Raw genomic sequence first — 18,215 nt, 5'->3', positions numbered from 1 at the left:
CCTGGTGACAAAAAGGTGGGCTGTGGAGACTCCATATCCCCCATTATTAGGAGTCCTCATTGGAATCACCATCATACATTCCAGGAAATCTCGACTGTACTAGGTTTCCAAACATACTCCAATTCCAGCCATCCCTCCCCATACTTGTTTCCTCACCCATCTATCTCCCCCACCTGACCCTCACTCCACCACCCTCACCTGCCTTTAATCTGCCCGTAAAAATCTATTTCCTCTTCTGAGAGAAATCCCTGCATCTCCCCACCAGACCCCTCCTCTTTACGTAACCTCTCTGGCTCTACAAATTGTAGCTTGGTTATCATTTACTTAATGGGCTAATATCCAGTTATAAGCAAGTACATACCATATTTATCTTTCTGGGTCTGGGTTACCTCACAAAGGATGACTTTTTTTCTAATTCCATTCATTGACCTGCAAATTTCATGATGTTATTTTTTTAATAGCTGAGTAATACTCTATTGTGTAAATGTGCCACATTTTGTTTATCCATTCTTTTGTTGAGGGACATCTAGATTGTTTCTAGTTTCTGAATATTTTGCATAAAGCCACAATGAACATGGCTGAGCAAGCAATAGGATAGAGTGTCCTTTGGGTATATGCCCAAGAGTGGTATAGCTGGATCTTGAGGTAGATCAATTTCCAACTCTCTGAGAAATAGCCATATTGATTTCCATAGTGGCTATACAAGTTTGCATTTCCATCAGCAATGGAGGAGTGTTCCCCTTGCTCCACATCCTCACCAGTATGAATGGTTACTTGTGTTTTTGATCTTAGCCATTCTGACAGGTGTTAGATGCAATCTGAGTACATTTGATTTGCATTTTCCTGATGGCTAAGGATATTGAACATTTCTTTAAGTGTTTCTCAGCCCTTTGAGTTTCCTCTATTGAGAATTCTGTTTAGATCAGTACCCCATTTTAAATTTGATTATTTGGTTTTTTGATATCTAATTTCTTGATTTCTATATATATATTGGATATTAGCACTCTATTGCATGTGGAGTTGATAAAAAATCTTTTCCCATTCTGTAGGCTGGTGCTTTGTCTGAATGATGGTGTCCTTTGCCTTACAGAAGCTTTTCAGTTTCATAGGGTCCCATTTAGTAATTATTGATGTTAGTGCTTGAGTTATTGGTATTCTGTTCAAGAAGTTGTCCCCTGTGTCAATGTGTTCAAGGCTATTTCCCATTTTCTCTTCTACTGGACTCAGTGTATCTAGTTTTATGTTGGGGTCTTTGATACACTTGGATTTGAATTTTGTGCATGGCGATAGATATGGATGGATCTATTTTTATTCTTCAATGTGCAGACATTCAGCTTGACCAGCACCATTTTTTAAAGATGCTGTCTAATTTCCAGTGTGTATTCCTGGCTTTTTTGTTGTTGTTGTTGTTGTTGTTGTTGTTGTTGTTGTTTGAGACAGGTTTCTCCATATAGTTTTGGTGCCTGTCCTGGATTTCACTCTGTGGACCAGGCTGGACTCTACCTTCCAAGTGCTAACATGATCCGCAGGGCTCTGCCTCCCAAGTGCTGGGATTAAAGGCATGCACCATTTCCCGACCTTATTTCTGGCTTTTTTTTTTTTTTTTCAATCAAAAATCAGGTACCCATATGTGTGTGGACTAGTGTCTGGGTCTTTAATTCAATTCCATTGATCAACCTGGTTTTTTTTTTTTAAATGCCAGCCAGCACTATGAGGTTTTTGTTACTGTAGCTCTGTAGTACAACTTGAAATTGGAAATGGTGAGACCTCCAGTAGTTCTATAATTGTTCAGGTTTGTTTTAGCTATCCTATGTTTGTTTTTTTTTTTCCATATGAAGTTGAGAATTGCCCTTTCAAGATCTATAAAGAATTGTGTTAGAATTTTAATAGGGATTGTGTTGAATCTGTGGATTGCTTCTGGTAAGATGACAATTTTTACTATGTTAATTTGGCCAATCCATGAGCATGGGAGAACTTTCTACCTTCTGATAATCTTTGTCAGTTTTTTTTTCTTCAAGAACTTTAAGTTTTTATCATATAAGTCTTTCACTTGACTTGGTTAGAGTTACCCCCAAGATATTTTTTATTATTTGAGACTATTGTGAAGGATGTTCTTTCCCTAATTTCTTTCTCAGCCCATTTATTGTTTGTGTATAAGAGGGCTATGGATTTTTTTTTTTTAATCCAGCTACTTTGCTGCAAGTGTTTATCAGCCGTAGGCTTTTTGTTGGGACCTCCGGCTCTCCAATAAATGACCTGGAGAGTTATTAATTATAAATGTTCAGTCAATAGCTTAGGCTTGTTACTAACTAGTTCTTACATCTTAAATTATCCGTGTTTCTTATCTACACTCTACCACATGCCTTACCAAAAAAATGTAGTGCCATGTTCATTTTGCTTCTCCCTGTGTCTCCTTACAACTCTGCCCCTTTCCCCTTGCTCTCCTTTTTCCTGTCCATTAGTTCCACCTAACCTCTCCCTGCCTAGCTATTGGCCATTAGCTCTTTATTAAACCAATGAGAGCAATGCATGTTAAAAGTGTACAAAAAGATTGTTCCACAACAATCAGCTATAGGAGTTCCCTGGTGGAATTTTTAGGGGTCACTTATATATACTATCATATCATCTACAAATAAAGATACTTGGACTTCCTCCTCTCTAACTTTTGTCCTCTTGATCACTCTCAGTTGTTTTATTGCTCTAGCTAAAATTTGAAGTACTATATTTAATAGATCGTGAACAACCTTGTCTTGTCCCTGATCTTTGTGGAATTGTGAGCAGATATTTTTGATTAAAATTTTTGGGAAGCCTGCAAGATGGCTCAGCAAGTTAAGGTAACTGCCACCCAGTCTGAAGACCCGGGTTCAGTCCCGGGACCCACATCTTGTACAAGTATGTACATACACAGTTTTGTTTTCCAGATTGTGTTTTCCCATACTGACTCCATTGTGACATGGGCAGAAGTGGCAGTGGTATCACTTTGTTGATTATATTAAGGTTTCCATTGATTCATTGAGATCAGATCATGTCCTGTTAGCAGATACATAGATATAATAAGCAAAATTGTTTATCTTTTTAAATACAGCCACGTTATCAAAACAGTAACATCCTTATCTTGATAAAACATGTAAGGGCATGTAAGGATAGATGGCCGCAGTTTGCTTCATATTATGCTAAATTTATCATATTGTGATAATTACATGTAAATAGTAAATCCCACAGGGATCAGGGGAAACCCTTGGCTTTTCATGTTATGAAGTAACCCATTTATATGAGCCTTGGGGCTTCAAGCATCACTGGAGATTTTTTTTCATCCTCTCTGATCCTCAGTCAAGCCAGGAATGGGGACAGGGAAGTATGTGTGAACTGGGTCATTGGCTGCCATGTAGGATTGTTGTCCTCAGGGAGCGTAGTATGTAGAGCAAAGATTGAGGTCACAGTGTGCTTGTCCAGCCCCAGGTAGAGGGCACCCTGCACAATGGAAGGTGTGTACTTGAGAAAAATAATGTCGGCATGTCATTTCCTCCTTGGTTGTCAATTGTTTTCAAGTCCTTAGCAAATCCTATGTTTAAATTCTTGTCTAGATTTTTCTAGGAAAGACTCTGAGTAGATTGTATTTTCTTGCCTTGTAAGTGTCGAGTAAGGACTCAAGGGCTCAAAATTTATCTTCAGCACTTTTGAAAATAGTTTTCTTTATTAAAATTTGTGTAGATAAGAGTTACCCTGTCACTTTAAAGTATAAAAATAGGGCCCCAGGAGATGGTGCTATGGGTAAGAGTATTCCTGTGTAAGAATGAGAAGGGCATTTTGATCTCTGAGCACTCAGACAAGAGTGGCATTATCTGGCATGCATGCCTGTGCGTGCCTGTAACTCCAGCATGGCGGGGCAGCGGGGAAAGGCAAGTCCTAAGAGCTCAAAGGCCAGCCAGCCTCGCTGAGTCAGCAAGCATCAGGTTGAGTGAGAGATACACTGTCTCAAGGAAATAGAGATAGAGACACACACCTGATGTCCTGCCCTGGCCTCCGTAAGCATATGCATGGGTCCACAGATCTGCAAGCAAGCACATGTACACACATATGCCCATACATACACATGCAGATTTTTTTTAAAAGCCAAAAGTATGAAAATGCTTTAAAATGTCTTCCTGTCTGGCTTCTAGTCCTAGCCCAAGAAGGTAAACATTGTTAGATTTATACACACTTGGCTGTATTTTCACCAGGTAGTTTTTAAGTCTCCAAGAATCTTAAAAAATCTGTTTTCTAAAGGTTACTGTGGAAGATGAGCCTCTGGCTAGGATGTAGCTTAGTGGTAGAGTGCTGGGTATCCATAAAGCCCCATTTTGGTCCCTGACACTGTAGGGAAAACTGGGAGATGGTGAGAGCCATCTCTGAAACTTTGTAATTATAATCTGGTAGTTTGGATAGTCTGGTATGTTTATTGCATGTGTTCTGTTCCTGTGTATTGAATAAATTACATTGTTATCCAGTCCGATTTGCAGAGTGTGGGGTGATAACAGAATGTGTCGGTGGCCTGGATTCTAAATGAACCTATCCCAGAGAGGCTGTTTACACCTGAGAGGCCCTCTCACCTGCTTTAGCCTTACCTTCCCTATGTAGGTACCAGAAGGATTAAAAAAAAGGGAGTTTGGGGGGGGGAAGTAGCCTAGGTGGCACCTGCCTATAGTCTCAGCTTCTCTGGAGGCTATGGCAGAGGACCACTTGCGTACAGGAATTTGAAGCTAGCTTGGGCTACAGAGAGATTGAGGCTCAAGGAAAAGAGGAGAATATAGAATACTCTGAACAGTAAAACCTACCATTGTTCTTAGCTGGTATGTGGCCAACATAATTTCTTAGAACTTTGGACTGGCTAATTCTATGTCAACTTGACATAGGCTAGAGTCATCTGAGAGAAGGGAGCCTCTATTGAGAAAATGCTTCCATAAGGTCTAGCTGTAGAGCATTTTCTTAGTGATCAATGAGACAGGCCCAGCCAATTGTGGGTGATGTCATCCCTGGGCAGGTGGTCCTAGGTTCTATAGGAAAGCAGACTGAGCAAGCCATGGGGAGGAAGCCAGTAAGAAGCACTGCTCCATGGCTTCCAGGTTCCTTCCCTGACTTCCCTCAGTGATCGACTGTTAAATGGAAGTGTAAACTGAAATAAACCTTTTCCTCCTCCCAAAGTGGATTTGGTCATGGTGTTTCATCACAGCCTTAGTAACTCTTAAAGGTAAACATTGAGGAATTGATATATAGAAAATGTTGTTACACTGTTAAATATTTAGATTTTTTTTGTCATTAATATAAGTGATTCATAATTTATTTTTTGTACTAATTTTATCATGGCAATATCCAACTGGATATTGTCCACATTTAGGGAAGTGGCAATTAATGATAAGCAATAAGTGATAACTTAAAAACTAAAGCCACTAAAGAATGACACATACTTTTCTCGTCTCCAGGTAGTGTAAGACACAGTGGAGGTTTTACTCAGTTTAGAACTGTGGATTAGCAAATCTTAGGAATTGTTTTACCTTGTAAAGCAGCCACAGGAAATGAGAGTGCTCTTATCTGATTGATAAGTATTATTTTGAATGTAACTTGACATTTAAATATTATTCTGAGTGTAATAATTCTGAGTATTCCACTGGCTCTTGGAATACAATCCAGATGTTTCTTTATTTCGAGCACTCCTGGATGATAGTTTGTTTGTGACTCCCTGAAAAATGAGAGGAAATATTTGCTGCTTAAAAAGTTCTGTCAAATTTGTCTGTCACCGCAGAATGGGCGGGCGCCATAGGGACTGTTTGTCACAATAAGGAAATATTTAGTTTACTCTTTTTAGTTACATGTGCTTTCTTTGTTCATATTTAGATTTGTTTTGATTGTCGGGACTGTTTATTTCCAGACACTAAGCATTATTGTTTCCTGTTTTATCCAACGCTACTTGATGGTTGGAATGCTTCCAAAACTGAAAAAAATTTTCATTTAAAACAAATATTTCCCAGAACACAGCACGGGAACTGAACAGTCTCTTCAAATGGTGTCTTAGATGAATCTGTAATAGTAGCATGTGTGTGAAACAAGTTTTTTCTTCACTGACTGTTACTGCTTGGGGAATGTTAGGTTTGCACTGCCTATAAAATGAAGCAGTGTATTCAGTCATATGATGCCCTTCACAGTGACCTCGGAGCAGCAAAGTGCAAGATCTTCAGTGTGTGTGCTAGTTTATTCATGCAATGACAAGTGTAGTGTAGACCCTGGCAATGACCAGACAGACAGCAAGGAAGCAAGCCCTGAGGCGTCCGTGGGACGTGCACGGGAGGCCTGGGATGGGAAATGGAGGGGACTTCTGGGGAGCGGGAGGATTTTAGGGTCGGGGGAGGAGGATCGATGGGAAACAGACTGTGAAGAACTTTTTAAAAATTTTAAAGGAATTATCTATGAAAATACTAAAATGAAACCCATTACTTTGCATGCTGATTAAAAATAAACAAATTTACTCATTTATTTGGAGAGAGAGTCTCTCTCTGTGAATCCCCAGTTGGCCTAAGAACACCTGTACAGACCAGGCTGTCTGCAACTCACAAAGATCCACCTGCCTCTGCATCCCAAGGGTGGGGATGAAAGGCGTGTGCCACCATGCCGAGTCTAATAAGTTTTTGAAAAGGAAACTGTAAGAGGAAAGAAAAGCATTTCAAGTTTAATAATTTGAATTTTTCCTTGGTGCTTATCATGTCAGAGATAGTGGTCACTATCAGACTTCTTTTTAAAAATGTTCTCTACTTTATTATTTATGTTGGTTTTTCGAGACAGGGTTTCTCTGTGTAGTTTTGGTGCCTGTCCTGGATCTCGATGTACTACAATACAGTAGTATTACTCTGATACCAGATTCTCTCTCTCTCTCTGTCTCTGTCTGTCTGTCTCTCTCTCTCTCTCTCTCTCTCTCACACACACACACAACACAGACACACACACACCCCAAATCTGTCTCTCAGATGAACGTAAGTACAGAAATTCCCAATAAAATGCTGGCAAACTGAATTCAAGATCACATCAAAAAGATCATTCACCCTGATCAGGTTGACTTCACTCCAGAGACTTAGGGATGGCTCAACCTACAAGAAGAATCAATAAATGTAGTTTGTCACATAGCTAAACTCAAAGATAGAAATCACAAGATCACCCCAATAGACACAGGAAAGGCCCTTGACTATCACATTTCTTTGTCAATTGACCAGGAAAATTAAAAATTAAATGACGTTGCATTGGAGAGGTGGTCAGCAGGTAAAATTACTTGCCATGGCAGTCTGGTGATCCTGGGACCCACAGGAAAAGAGAGGGAGCTCTGGGAGGTTCTCTGACTGCCACAGGAGCACAGTGCTGTTCAAATGCTTGCACTCACATGCACATACCTCACAAACACACACACACACACACACACACACACACACACTCTAAATTAAATTAAAAAATCAAAGCCATGAAATCATTATTTTGCCCCCAATTTTTTTATGTCTCTGAGTTGTTTAATCTGTTTGGTTCATATGCATAATTCTCAGCTCCACATGAATCTTCCAGTCAGAATTAAAACCATTGACTATGTTTATGAATTCCAACCACCCTGATCCCCGATCAATTCCAGTCTGCCTCACTGTATATGTCCCACTCTCAGTGTGGTTCAAACACTTTCACGTGGCGTAGTTAGCTGTTTACGAACCTATAGGGCGGTGATTATAAAATTTAACCTTGCACACTTCCTTATGCTTTCATTTCTTCCTCTTGCAGTTGAGAAAGGCCGGCAGAAGAATCCCAGAAGCCTGTGCATCCAGACCCAGACAGCTCCAGATGTGCTGTCCTCCGAAAGAGCGCTTGAGTTGGCTGAATACAAGACAAAATGTGAAAACCAAAGTGGATTCATCCTGCACCTCAAGCAGCTTCTTTCCTGCGGCAATACCAAGTTTGAAGCGTTAACCGTTGTGATCCAACACCTCCTGTCCGAGGTAAAGATGTAAACCCTCTGGCGTGGGGAAGGAGGATGCTCAGCTCACACTTGTTCTATAAATAGGTTTAATGATTGGAAGACCGGGCAGCAGCCATCTATCACTGTCTCTCTCCGAGTGTGTGTGTGTGTGTGTGTGTGTGTGTGTGTGTGTACATACTTGAAACCGTGCCTGGATTTTTGTTGTTTTGTTTTTCGATACGGGCTTCCTCTTTGTAAGAGGGGCTGGCCTTAAACTTACAGAGATCCGCCTGCCTCTGCCCTGAGTGCTGGGATTAAAGGTGGGTGTCACCACCACCCACTATACCCTTCTTTTTAAAAATGAGAGTCCTAGAGATTAAACTCAGGACTTTGTGCTTATAAGGCTAGTGTACTGACTGAGTTATCTCCAGAACTTAAACTATTCTTTTATCACTCATTTCGTACTTGTATCAGTCTCTGGAATTTGGGATTACAATGATGGTCTATTATCTTCTCTCTCTCTTTCCCTCCCTCCTTGGTCTTTGTGTGTGTGAGGTACCAGCACGTGTTCATATGGGTGCAGGTACTCAAGCATGTGGAAGCTAGAGAGGTCCTCTGTTTCTCTCCACCTTACCTTTTGAGGCAGGGTGTCTCTTTGAACCTGAAACTGGAAGTTTCAGCAAGGCCAGGAGGCTAGTGACCTCCCAGGATCCACCTGTGTCCATCTCCCAAGGCTGAAGTTATAGGCACACACTACCATGCCTGGCTTTTTACATGGGTATTGAGGATTTGAACTGACTAACTCACTCCTAACCACTGAGCCTTCTCCCAAACCTGCAAGTATTTTTTAGTAACCCCTTTTCCCTTCCAGAGTCTTTTCATTGGAAAGATAGTAGTGAAAAGATAATAGCCTGGAGTACTCTAGACTTCAATAGCATTAAACTCTAGACTTCAATAGTGTTAAAGTTTAATTCCACTTAATTTTTTTTTTTTTTTGTCTAATTATATACAGCTTTCCCATTTAGTGAATACTTTGGAAAATGAGGTTGCTCTTCCTCCCAAGGTCATCCTGCTCAGACCTGGCTGATCACTGGGTCCTGGTACGCTTCCAACCTTCTCTGCAGTCCATCCCCAGCACCGCTAACAGCTGAGGCTCTACAGAGCACCCCGTCCTGCTCACGATCCTCTCGTGGCTCTCCGCTGTCCACAAATGGTCAGATGTGGTAGCCAGGACTCTCAGAAGAGAGTTGAGCAATAGGTGGGAACCACATGTGGTACTTAGAATGAGAAAGAGCATACAGATATATTATTGATATTTTATATTGATTAGATTGAAATGGGATTGTATATGTTTGAGCTCAGTAAACCACTAAAGTTAACTTTTAAAAAATGTGCCTACCAGGAAATTATTAGATTACGTGTACTTGTTAGGAATGATTCTGATTTATTAGCTTGGACTATAGAATTTCATAATTTGACACTAGTGGCCTTTTGCTTGTAACCCTCACTGCCCAACGCTCAGCTGTGTATTAGGGAGATGAAGGAAAGGCAAGATGGAGTTAATATTTGTTAATAATACCTGGCACTTAGTAAGGACTTGCTTATCTTCTTAAATGCTCACCCAAACAATAACGAATGGGAAGGTACAAATAAGAAAATCAAGGCACAGAGTTGGGTGACTCCAGACAGCAAGCAGTGTCGATCCTGCCTGCTGCTTTCCTCAGATTCCTGCCCAGTCAGGCCTTCCTAAGTGAGCACCACCCCGTCACGACCTGCACCACCCCATGCACACAGACTGATTCTACAGACAGTGAAAGTCAAATGTTAGTTGAGTAAAGCAGGCAGCCTTGCCTTCACTGCTGCTCTGTGTGCAAAGGTCCAGGAATGTACTTGAAGGAAGTAGGCATCTATCTCTAAGGGCCCCTTCTGACAGGAGCCTCCTAGGGAGACTATGCAGATGCGATGTCCATAAGAGTCTTTTTGGCCCAGATGAACGTGGCCGCTAAAACACAAGTCATGTCATTTCAGGGGGCTCATTGAGTGAAAGAGTTGCAGTGCCCACAGAGGCCAGAAGAGGGCGTCATATTCCCCAGGATCTGGAATTACAGACAGTTGTAGGCTGCCCTGTGGGTGCTAGAAATCGAACCTGAGTCCTCTGGAAGAGCAGCCAGTGCTCTTAACCACCGAGTCATTTCTCCAGCCCCTGTTTTTGCTTTTTAAAGATAGAAGGTCATTGAGAGCAAGGGTCTGCCTCCAGTTCTTTCTTATAAACCCATCCCAAGAATTGTAGCAGACAGAGCATATGTGAGCAGACAAGGTGAAGGGAGAAGATGGGACCCCAGATATATTTTACAAGATGCACACAAAATTCTCAAGTAAACGTTATTCACTCCTCCTTTGTTTCATAACCAGTGATGTTCGCTGGTTGCCTACTGTGTACAAGGCTCTGTTATGAAACAGCTGAAGGGGAGGGACCGGGAAAGTTAAGCAATTAAAATTCTCTTAACCCTTTCCTCCTTTTGTACCCATTATTGACACATTTGGATGCTGTTAACCAGCATTGGTGTTAGTAATGCCAGAGCCTTCATTAAAGGGTCTCTAGGCAGATAGAATCTAACCTCGATTAGCCCCTTTAAAAAGGAAAAATGGGGGAAAGGAGGGGACTGGATTTTACATGATGCTAACAGTCATCTTTATGTCTCTGATTCAAAGAAGAAAAAAAAGGTGTCTGCAGTGATAAAGGCACTGTGGCGATGATATTGGAAGAAATCAGACATAGCCACGCCTGAACTGTCTGATGCAGCTCTTTCCTGTAAATCTTCCTGTGTCGTTGAAGCCACTCAGTAGCCAGCAGAATCCAGGCACACCAGTGGACGACAGCCAGCCACTAAGTGCTTGCATCCCAGTGACCCTAATTAAATTATGGAGAATCCCATCTTTTTTCCTCCTTAGAGCACTTCATATACTTAATGCACAAGTATGAAAGCATCTTTGTATAGATTTCCACCTTGCTCTCTAGTCTCTCATTGTTGGGGGAGGGGGTCTGCCTGTTGCAGTACAGAGATAATCAAATAAACTTCTCCTCTGGACTATAAATGGTTTACCATCTATGACAGAGACACTAACCTAAGCAGTTGAAGAAAACAATCTGTCTCTAACTGGCAGATTGTATTTATCATCTTGGAGTAAATAAGTACACTTAAAGGGCACGCAGCCCAGACACTCCTGCAGAAACTATAGTATGAGCTTTATGGTGTGCATTTTGTGTAGAACACATTTATTTAACACCCCAGGTTTCCCATGGTCCTGTGCTGTTTGCCCTCAGATGATGTCATCTGCTTTGATTGATAACGAAAAATTTGGTTCCGGACATTTTTCTTTCTAAGTTCCAAGCTCTCTGAAGGCAGTAGCTTGCTATGTCTTAATTTTCTTACATATTATGATGGTATAGGATGTGAAATGTACTTAGTTGGTACTGAGTAATAACTCATAATCCAGGAAGATAAATGTCCCTTCTGGGCATTTTGGGGGGAGGGGATGCTGCCTCTGACATTTAACTTTCCAGGAAGTGTATAAGATGAGTTAGGTTAAGAAAGCCAGGCATCCAGAAAGGGTAGCATGGACAAGATCTTGGAGGAAAGGCAGCCTTTGACTTGTGTAGATGAGCTTGGGACGGTGGACAGGAGCTGGACAATTCCAGTACATGGACGGACAGACAGATGGGCGGACGCACGCACGCGCGCGCGCATGCACACACGTTGTGGTTTCTGGGGGAGAGCCCAGCCTCAGGTACAGGCACCAACCTTGAGCTCCGCCCCTAGTCCCGGCATTGTGTTTATAATACATAAAAAATATGGAAAATAACCCTCTGGGGTAAAGAAATCCCTTCTATGGTTCAGTACTGGGTTGTATAGAACCAGGAGCAGAATAGAGGTGACACTGAGAGCGAAATTCAGAGCATTAGAAACCCATTGTGTAGGAAGGGTAGACTGGCTGTCTCCCTCTTACACACCCACCACCACCATCACCACCACCACCACACACCACCATCCACCACCACCTCCCACCACCACCCCCCCCCCCCCCCCACCCCCCCCCCCCCCCCCCCCCCCCCACCCCCCCCCCCCCCCCACCCCCCACCACCACCACCTCCCCCTCCACCACCACCATCTCTGGCCATTGAGGCAGAGTGACAAGTGGCCTTGATATCTTCTTGCTGTTTAGAACTGGCAGAGGTCTGAGGATGGTTAAGGGCTGTAGAGTTAGGAGAGCTAGCCACACTCATACTGAAATCGATTGACTCAAACTCCATTAATAGGTAACCACCCTCGTGTATTTGTGGAAGCGTGCGTGGCTTTTCCAAAGTTCTTCGAAGATAAGCGTCTGTAGCCTTAGCTTCTGCCATCCTCCCTTCAGTTTTCATGTACTCAGGGGAAGAGATAACATCTTCCTGTCTTTCCCCCCTCTTGGCTGCTGTGGGAAAGGGGATTCTGAAGCAAGTTTACAGTTTCCAGATTTACTCTGCATGTCTCATAGAGCTGTCCTCTGCTTTCCTTTGACGCCGCCAGTAACAAAACCTACCATTTAACTGAAGTGTGTGAATAAAATTAAGGCTTGACTTGAAAGTACTAGGAAAGTCAGGGTGTGGTGGCACGTTCCTATAATCCCGGAACCGAACCCGGGAGGCTAGGGCAGAGGAAAGCAAGTATGAGGCCAATAATATGGGGAGAAAAGAGAAGAACGTTATATCCGCGGGTTATTCTATTGTCCTCAAACTTTAATTTTTGCATTAGAAAAGCAGCTGTTTATTATTTTTCAAATTTGGAGTTCCTGATTGGTAATTTCAGCACAACTTAAAACTGTTAAAAGCTTTTAGGATTCTATCAAGCATCAATGTGTAAATGTTCTGGTGGAAAAAATGTACTTTAAAAATTCTAGTCACTATTACCCATCCATATGTAAAGATGCTGAGGGATTACTACAATAAAAGTAACCAAATATGCGTGATCTCCAACTCCCAGGTCCGCACTTCTGGTCTCTAAGATGTGAATGGACAGTACTCTATTGCAATGTCATCTAAAATTCTAAATCACAACAGGGCTCTCAGATTGCCCTTCACCTAGTTCATCATGCCTTTAGTATATGGGTTTTGAAGAACAAGTTTCCCTTTTCTATTAGTAAGTGTGATCATCTAATGACCTCAATTAGACAGGGGAGCAAAAAGCCCCACACATCTAAAAATAACTCCATTATCCACGCAGAGAGGGTCCCGTTTCTGTTTCCTCCGCCCTCGCCGATATTAAGTAAGTGGCAATCGATCAGGGTAAATGTCTGGCTCTCATTTCTCATAAATGAAGGGCTGTGGCTTTAAGTAATCGCGGGCTGCCTGTGCCAGAGGCAGGAGCTGCAGTATCAGCTTCTGTGGGGGAGAGAGGAGTCTGAGGCAGTAACCTGCAGGGAGAGGCCACCAGGGCCAATGGCGCTCCTCCCGACTGAGCTTTGAATGTGGGCAGACCCGGCCGGTGGGAGGCGGGGCCACCTGTGTGCTTCTCGGACAGTGCAGGGGGTGGGGGAGTTGGAGACCGAAGCTGGAAAATGGGCTGCCCCAGCAGCAAAATGTGCCTCTCTCCTCCATGTGCAGCCACACGGGTAATTAGTATTTGTTTACAGTGCTCTTCTGGAAGGGTGTCAGGAACTAATGCAGACCCTGTTCTGGAACCAGCTTGGGAAAGTGCTTTGAATGAGAAGCAACTCTCGCCTGCAGAGGCCAGACTTATGATCTCTGCAATACTGTGATCCAGATGCGGGAGCCCCCACATCTGAGGTGATCCCAGGAAGGGCATTTTCAGAGAGCTTGGAAATCCTCTGACTTCTTAGCTCCACGCTGGTGCCAGGAAATGTACGTCTTCAGGAACCGTGTTTAATGATTATGTTTGTATAAGTATGTGTGGATGTGTGATTGCTACAGACCTACAGGTAACTAGAAAATTATTCTTTATCGCAAGATTAATATTTGCCTTTTTTTTTTAAAACACTGAAACAGCCTCTTGATTGCCTTTACCTCACTTCTGTGAAATCTATTTAGAATTATAGTTGCTCGGTGATGTAATAATCTTTGGAAACTGGTGTATAGCTGGGTGAAATCAATTTATTTTCATCTTGAAGAGATTAAATTTGATTTGTCCTAGTTTAAAAACAAACTTTCTTTCTTGTTTAGAGTATAGGAGTGGCCTTGTAAGAAAACTTTTTCATTTGTGGATGTGGGACAAAGTCCATATAAGTGCCTATGTTTAGAACATTAAATATTTATCTTAAACTGATTAGGCCTTTATTGTCCTTGGAGGGGAAGAATGCATTACGTCTTAAGTACAGTATACATTAGCTGAAAGGGTCTATGGGTCTGCAGTGAGCACCAGGCACAAAGCAAATATTTGTAAATGAGCCATTCAGTTCTTCAAAGGCAAGTTTCACCAGCACTTGGGAAAAATACAGATTTTCGAAACGCAAAATTCCTTCACGTCAAAGGGACATCTGTGTTTTGCTTTGTTTTTAAGGACACAAACTGTTAGCTTAAGTGATTCTTATCTCGGCTTCTCAATTCTGGGTCTCGTTTTTCCTAGCAATGGCAAATGTATACCTTACTGAAAAGAGACCCTCTTCCAAACATTAGTAACCTGATGTGTGTTTTCCGCAGCGGGAGGAAGCGTTGAAGCAACACAAAACCCTCTCTCAAGAACTTGTCAACCTCCGGGGAGAGCTAGGTAAGAGCCTGTTTTCCTTCCTCGGTAAAGTTTGCTGAAATTGACGAACACGCTCTTCCTTGTGCTCTGTAGCTGGAGCTCCGCGCTGGCGGCTGTTATTTCTCCCTCTTGTATCTGTGCAAACACTTACTATCCACACTGCTTTTGAATCTTGACAGTGTGACCTCAAGTTCACAGAATTCCTGGCACTGGTCTCTGAGTAAGCTAACAGGGCTTTCTGATGACCAAAGCATGCTTCATACCGAGGAGACAGGGACAGAATGGTGTGTGTGTGTGTGTGTGTGTGTGTGTGATCGTGTGTGTGTGATCGTGTGTGTGATCGTGTGTGTGATTGTGTGGATTCCTGTTGAATAATTACGTTGTGTTGATTTATTTTTTTCGGAACTTTTTTTATAGTAAAGAGTGTTGGAAAAAAGGTCACTTTCTCTGAGAAGAGTGGTTATATTACACATTTCGGGGATGGTGTGTGTGTGTGCTGTGAGTATACAAAGAAAAGGATGCTGCTTGTTAGGACCTCCCATCAGAACAAGGTCATCCTATGCTGTTCAAATAGTCAGGATGAGCTAGGGAGGAATATCTACCAACTCTAGGAGCAGTGTAGTGTGCGCCCCACACACACACACACACACACACACACACACACACACACACTCCCGGCCTGTGGGGACCCCTCAGCCTAGGAATTGGCTTGATGTAGCTTCAGTTGGATCTGGAGTTGCTCAGTAAAAGGTCACTTGCCTGGTCCTCTGCTTTGCCTGCTGGCGGGCTGTTCAGAAAGTATGCACAACCTAAGTTCTTCAAAAGGAACAGCTGGAGATAAAGCAAATGTCGTTCATTTACTTCTCAAAGAATCCTGCTCTTCTCGGAGAACCAGACCCTAGTTTAATCACTGCCAATCTAACTGCTGAACATATCCATCAATAACTACACTGCTCCAACCAAGGTAAAGGTCAAGGGCCAGAGCATGTGGGGTCAAGATTGTGTCCTCCCCTACTCCTTGTACATCCCAGTGGGAGTTGAGGCCAGTTCATAGCTAACCCTTGAGATTCACAGCAGCAGAAAAGCCATCCGTGCTGGCATCAGGTCATAGAAAGGAAGGAGCCTTGTGGGAAAGTAACTTTAAGACAGGTGAAAGTGTAGACACTCAGTGATGGGTGGACAGAGGCCACAGCCTTGAGCAGCCCTGATCCCAGACACCGTGAAGACCTCCTTCCCACTGTCTAATTCGATCCGGCTGCCTCCCTTTCAGTCTCTCAATGACCAGTTCAATTTGTCCGTCTTAAGTACTGTAATGGATACGGAGTTAGGAGATGAGGGAAGAGGGCTCTTTGTGAGTCTTCGGTGTCTGTCTGTCCAACGGACGCAGTGGAGGTGGAGATGGGCACATTCAGATTTCTACTCTCGGAGAGAAGTCAGGACGAGACAGACGGGGACACCGAGCTCTCATTGCCTCCGCCTGAATGGTGACCCTCTCTTCACAATTGAGCAATTTAAATGGGAGCTCCGGTCCACGGCACTTCCAGTTATCACGGGGCCTGTCAGGAAACAGCCATCTTTTGTACTCTCGCCTCTCTGTCTGAGATAAGGAGGAGAACGTGGCCTGGTGTGTGTTTCCTGACGCTGTCCAAGTGTCAGGATGTTGCGGGTGGCCTGTCCACATTGTTTGGTCACCCTAGGCTGGACTTGGGAAATGGTGTCATTTCTGCTAACCACTGAGTCACACAGGCTTGCTTAAGTACCAGCGCTTGCAGAAGTACCAGTGAAGGCATTTGGGAAGAGTTTGGTTTGGCCAGTGAATAGAAGAGAGTCCTTTAAACAAGTGTAATGGAGCTGGCTAGAAAGTAAGTTGTTGAAGCTTTCCACTGGATTTGTATATTAGGTCAGAGTGGAAAAAGATAAAGTTTACACATCAAAGCTCAAGCCTCAGTTTTTCAATTTGAAGCGATAAAATGGGCAGGACTGTGGTGTCACAGTATCCGGGTTCACGTCCTTGGGTTGGAAGCTGGGTGGCCCAGAGCCTGTCACGTCCCATCTCTCCTGCTCCAGTCTTATTCTCTCTAAAGTGACAAGGTACACGTGTGTGCTCCAAGGATGGTCATGAGGCTCACATGAGGTAAAACACCCGTGCCTGGTGTGGTGTGTGCCTTAATCCCAGTACTCAGGAAGCCAAGGCAAGAGGATCACTTCCACTCCTAGGCCAGCGTAGTGAGTGAAATACTATTAGAAATTCCCCAGAACAGGTTCATCACACTCAAATGCACATGAGACCCGACCAGTCGGTTGCTGCTATATTGACATTTAATGTGGGGTTAGTGGTGTAAGTTTTTATTCATACACTCCCAGTTAGGAGGGACTTAACATTTGTGAGTACATAGACTTTGACTCACTAAAGTGAAAACTCTGTGTATGTTGCTGGATTGGAGTGCAGTTTGAAGATACATACATGCAGTGGTGGTCCTAGTACCCGACACGTTGTAGGCTACTTAAGAAAGAGCTGCTGTCTTCCCGCTCACCACCACTTCCACCATGAGAGTACCCACCGCTTCCCTCAGCATACATAACCCGGGCTGTCAGTGTCACGGGTCAAATGGGTGATCTTTCCTTACCTTCCTTCTCCCTGAACATTCTCAAACTACTAAGAGTTTTGGTGAGTGAAAGACAGCCCATAAACCCCGGAACACTGCAATTCAAATAGCCTGTTCTTTTCCCCCTTCAGAGTCTAAGGGTTTTCTTCCGTCTCCACCATCCACCGACTCTGGATGCCTTCTCAGTTGTAGGCCTGATAGTCTCTTCCTAAGCTAAGCCTTCTGGTCTGACATGCAACCAGCGTGTTTCTCCTATCTGACCCACATCCCTTCGTGGAAAGCCTGTTTGCTTGAGCAAACTTTTTCAAGAAACCCCTCTGTCTCACGGACCAAAACCAGTGACCCTCATACCTTGCACAGATGTAGTTAATGTATCTGTGTTCTTCTGTTATCTTTCAGACTCTGTGGTCCTTAATTGAGACTCTTTCCTGCTTCCTCTTTTAAAAAAAAAAATCATAATGAACTCTCCATTTGCATAGTTTATTGATGTTTATTGGCACCTGGGAGTTTATAATTTAAAGACCAGTCTACCACTATTATTTCAGTCAAACATGTTTTATATAGAATAAAGTTCCATTGTTCCATCCCATTTTTGTTGGAGACAGGGCAGCACGGTGTAGATAGACTAGGCTGGCTTTGAACTCAGTCTTTGTGTCTCTGTTCCATCAGGTTTTTTTTTTTTTCCCCTTTCTACTACATTTATTTGTGTGCGTATCCACATGTATGTGCCCCAGCACATGTATTGAGGTCAGAGGACAGTTTGCAGGATTGGGTTCTCCCCCTCCACCCTGTGAGTTCCAGTGATGGAGCTCTGGTTCTCAGGTTGGGTGGCAAGCCTGATCCCCTGAGCTATCCAGCCAGTCCATCAGTTTTAACAGACACTCATATAATCTACACTTGCATCGAACA

The 18,215-nt window shown here is 43.1% G+C and overlaps 1 protein-coding gene across 7 annotated transcripts in view; it reads left to right on the top strand.

Annotated features, from left to right (window-relative positions):
* Mtus1 (microtubule associated scaffold protein 1) overlaps positions 1–18,215 on the top strand; it is a 146,371-nt gene that overhangs the window by 105,734 nt on the left and 22,422 nt on the right. For 6 of the 7 annotated variants that reach the window (XM_037211692.1, XM_028872347.2, XM_028872349.2 and 3 more), the window contains 2 exons: positions 7,786–8,000; positions 14,655–14,721. In XM_037211692.1, coding sequence (XP_037067587.1) covers positions 7,786–8,000; positions 14,655–14,721 — 282 coding nt within the window. Of the gene's footprint in view, positions 1–7,785; positions 8,001–13,501; positions 13,610–14,654; positions 14,722–18,215 lie in introns of those variants that run through there. The other variant, XM_028872350.2, reaches the window with a different exon arrangement.

The sequence above is a fragment of the Peromyscus leucopus genome, chromosome 17 (genome assembly GCF_004664715.2).
Source record: "Peromyscus leucopus breed LL Stock chromosome 17, UCI_PerLeu_2.1, whole genome shotgun sequence".
NCBI lineage: Eukaryota > Metazoa > Chordata > Mammalia > Rodentia > Cricetidae > Peromyscus > Peromyscus leucopus.
Note: the sequence above shows the minus strand (reverse complement) of the source record. Positions and strands in the feature narration are given on the sequence as shown.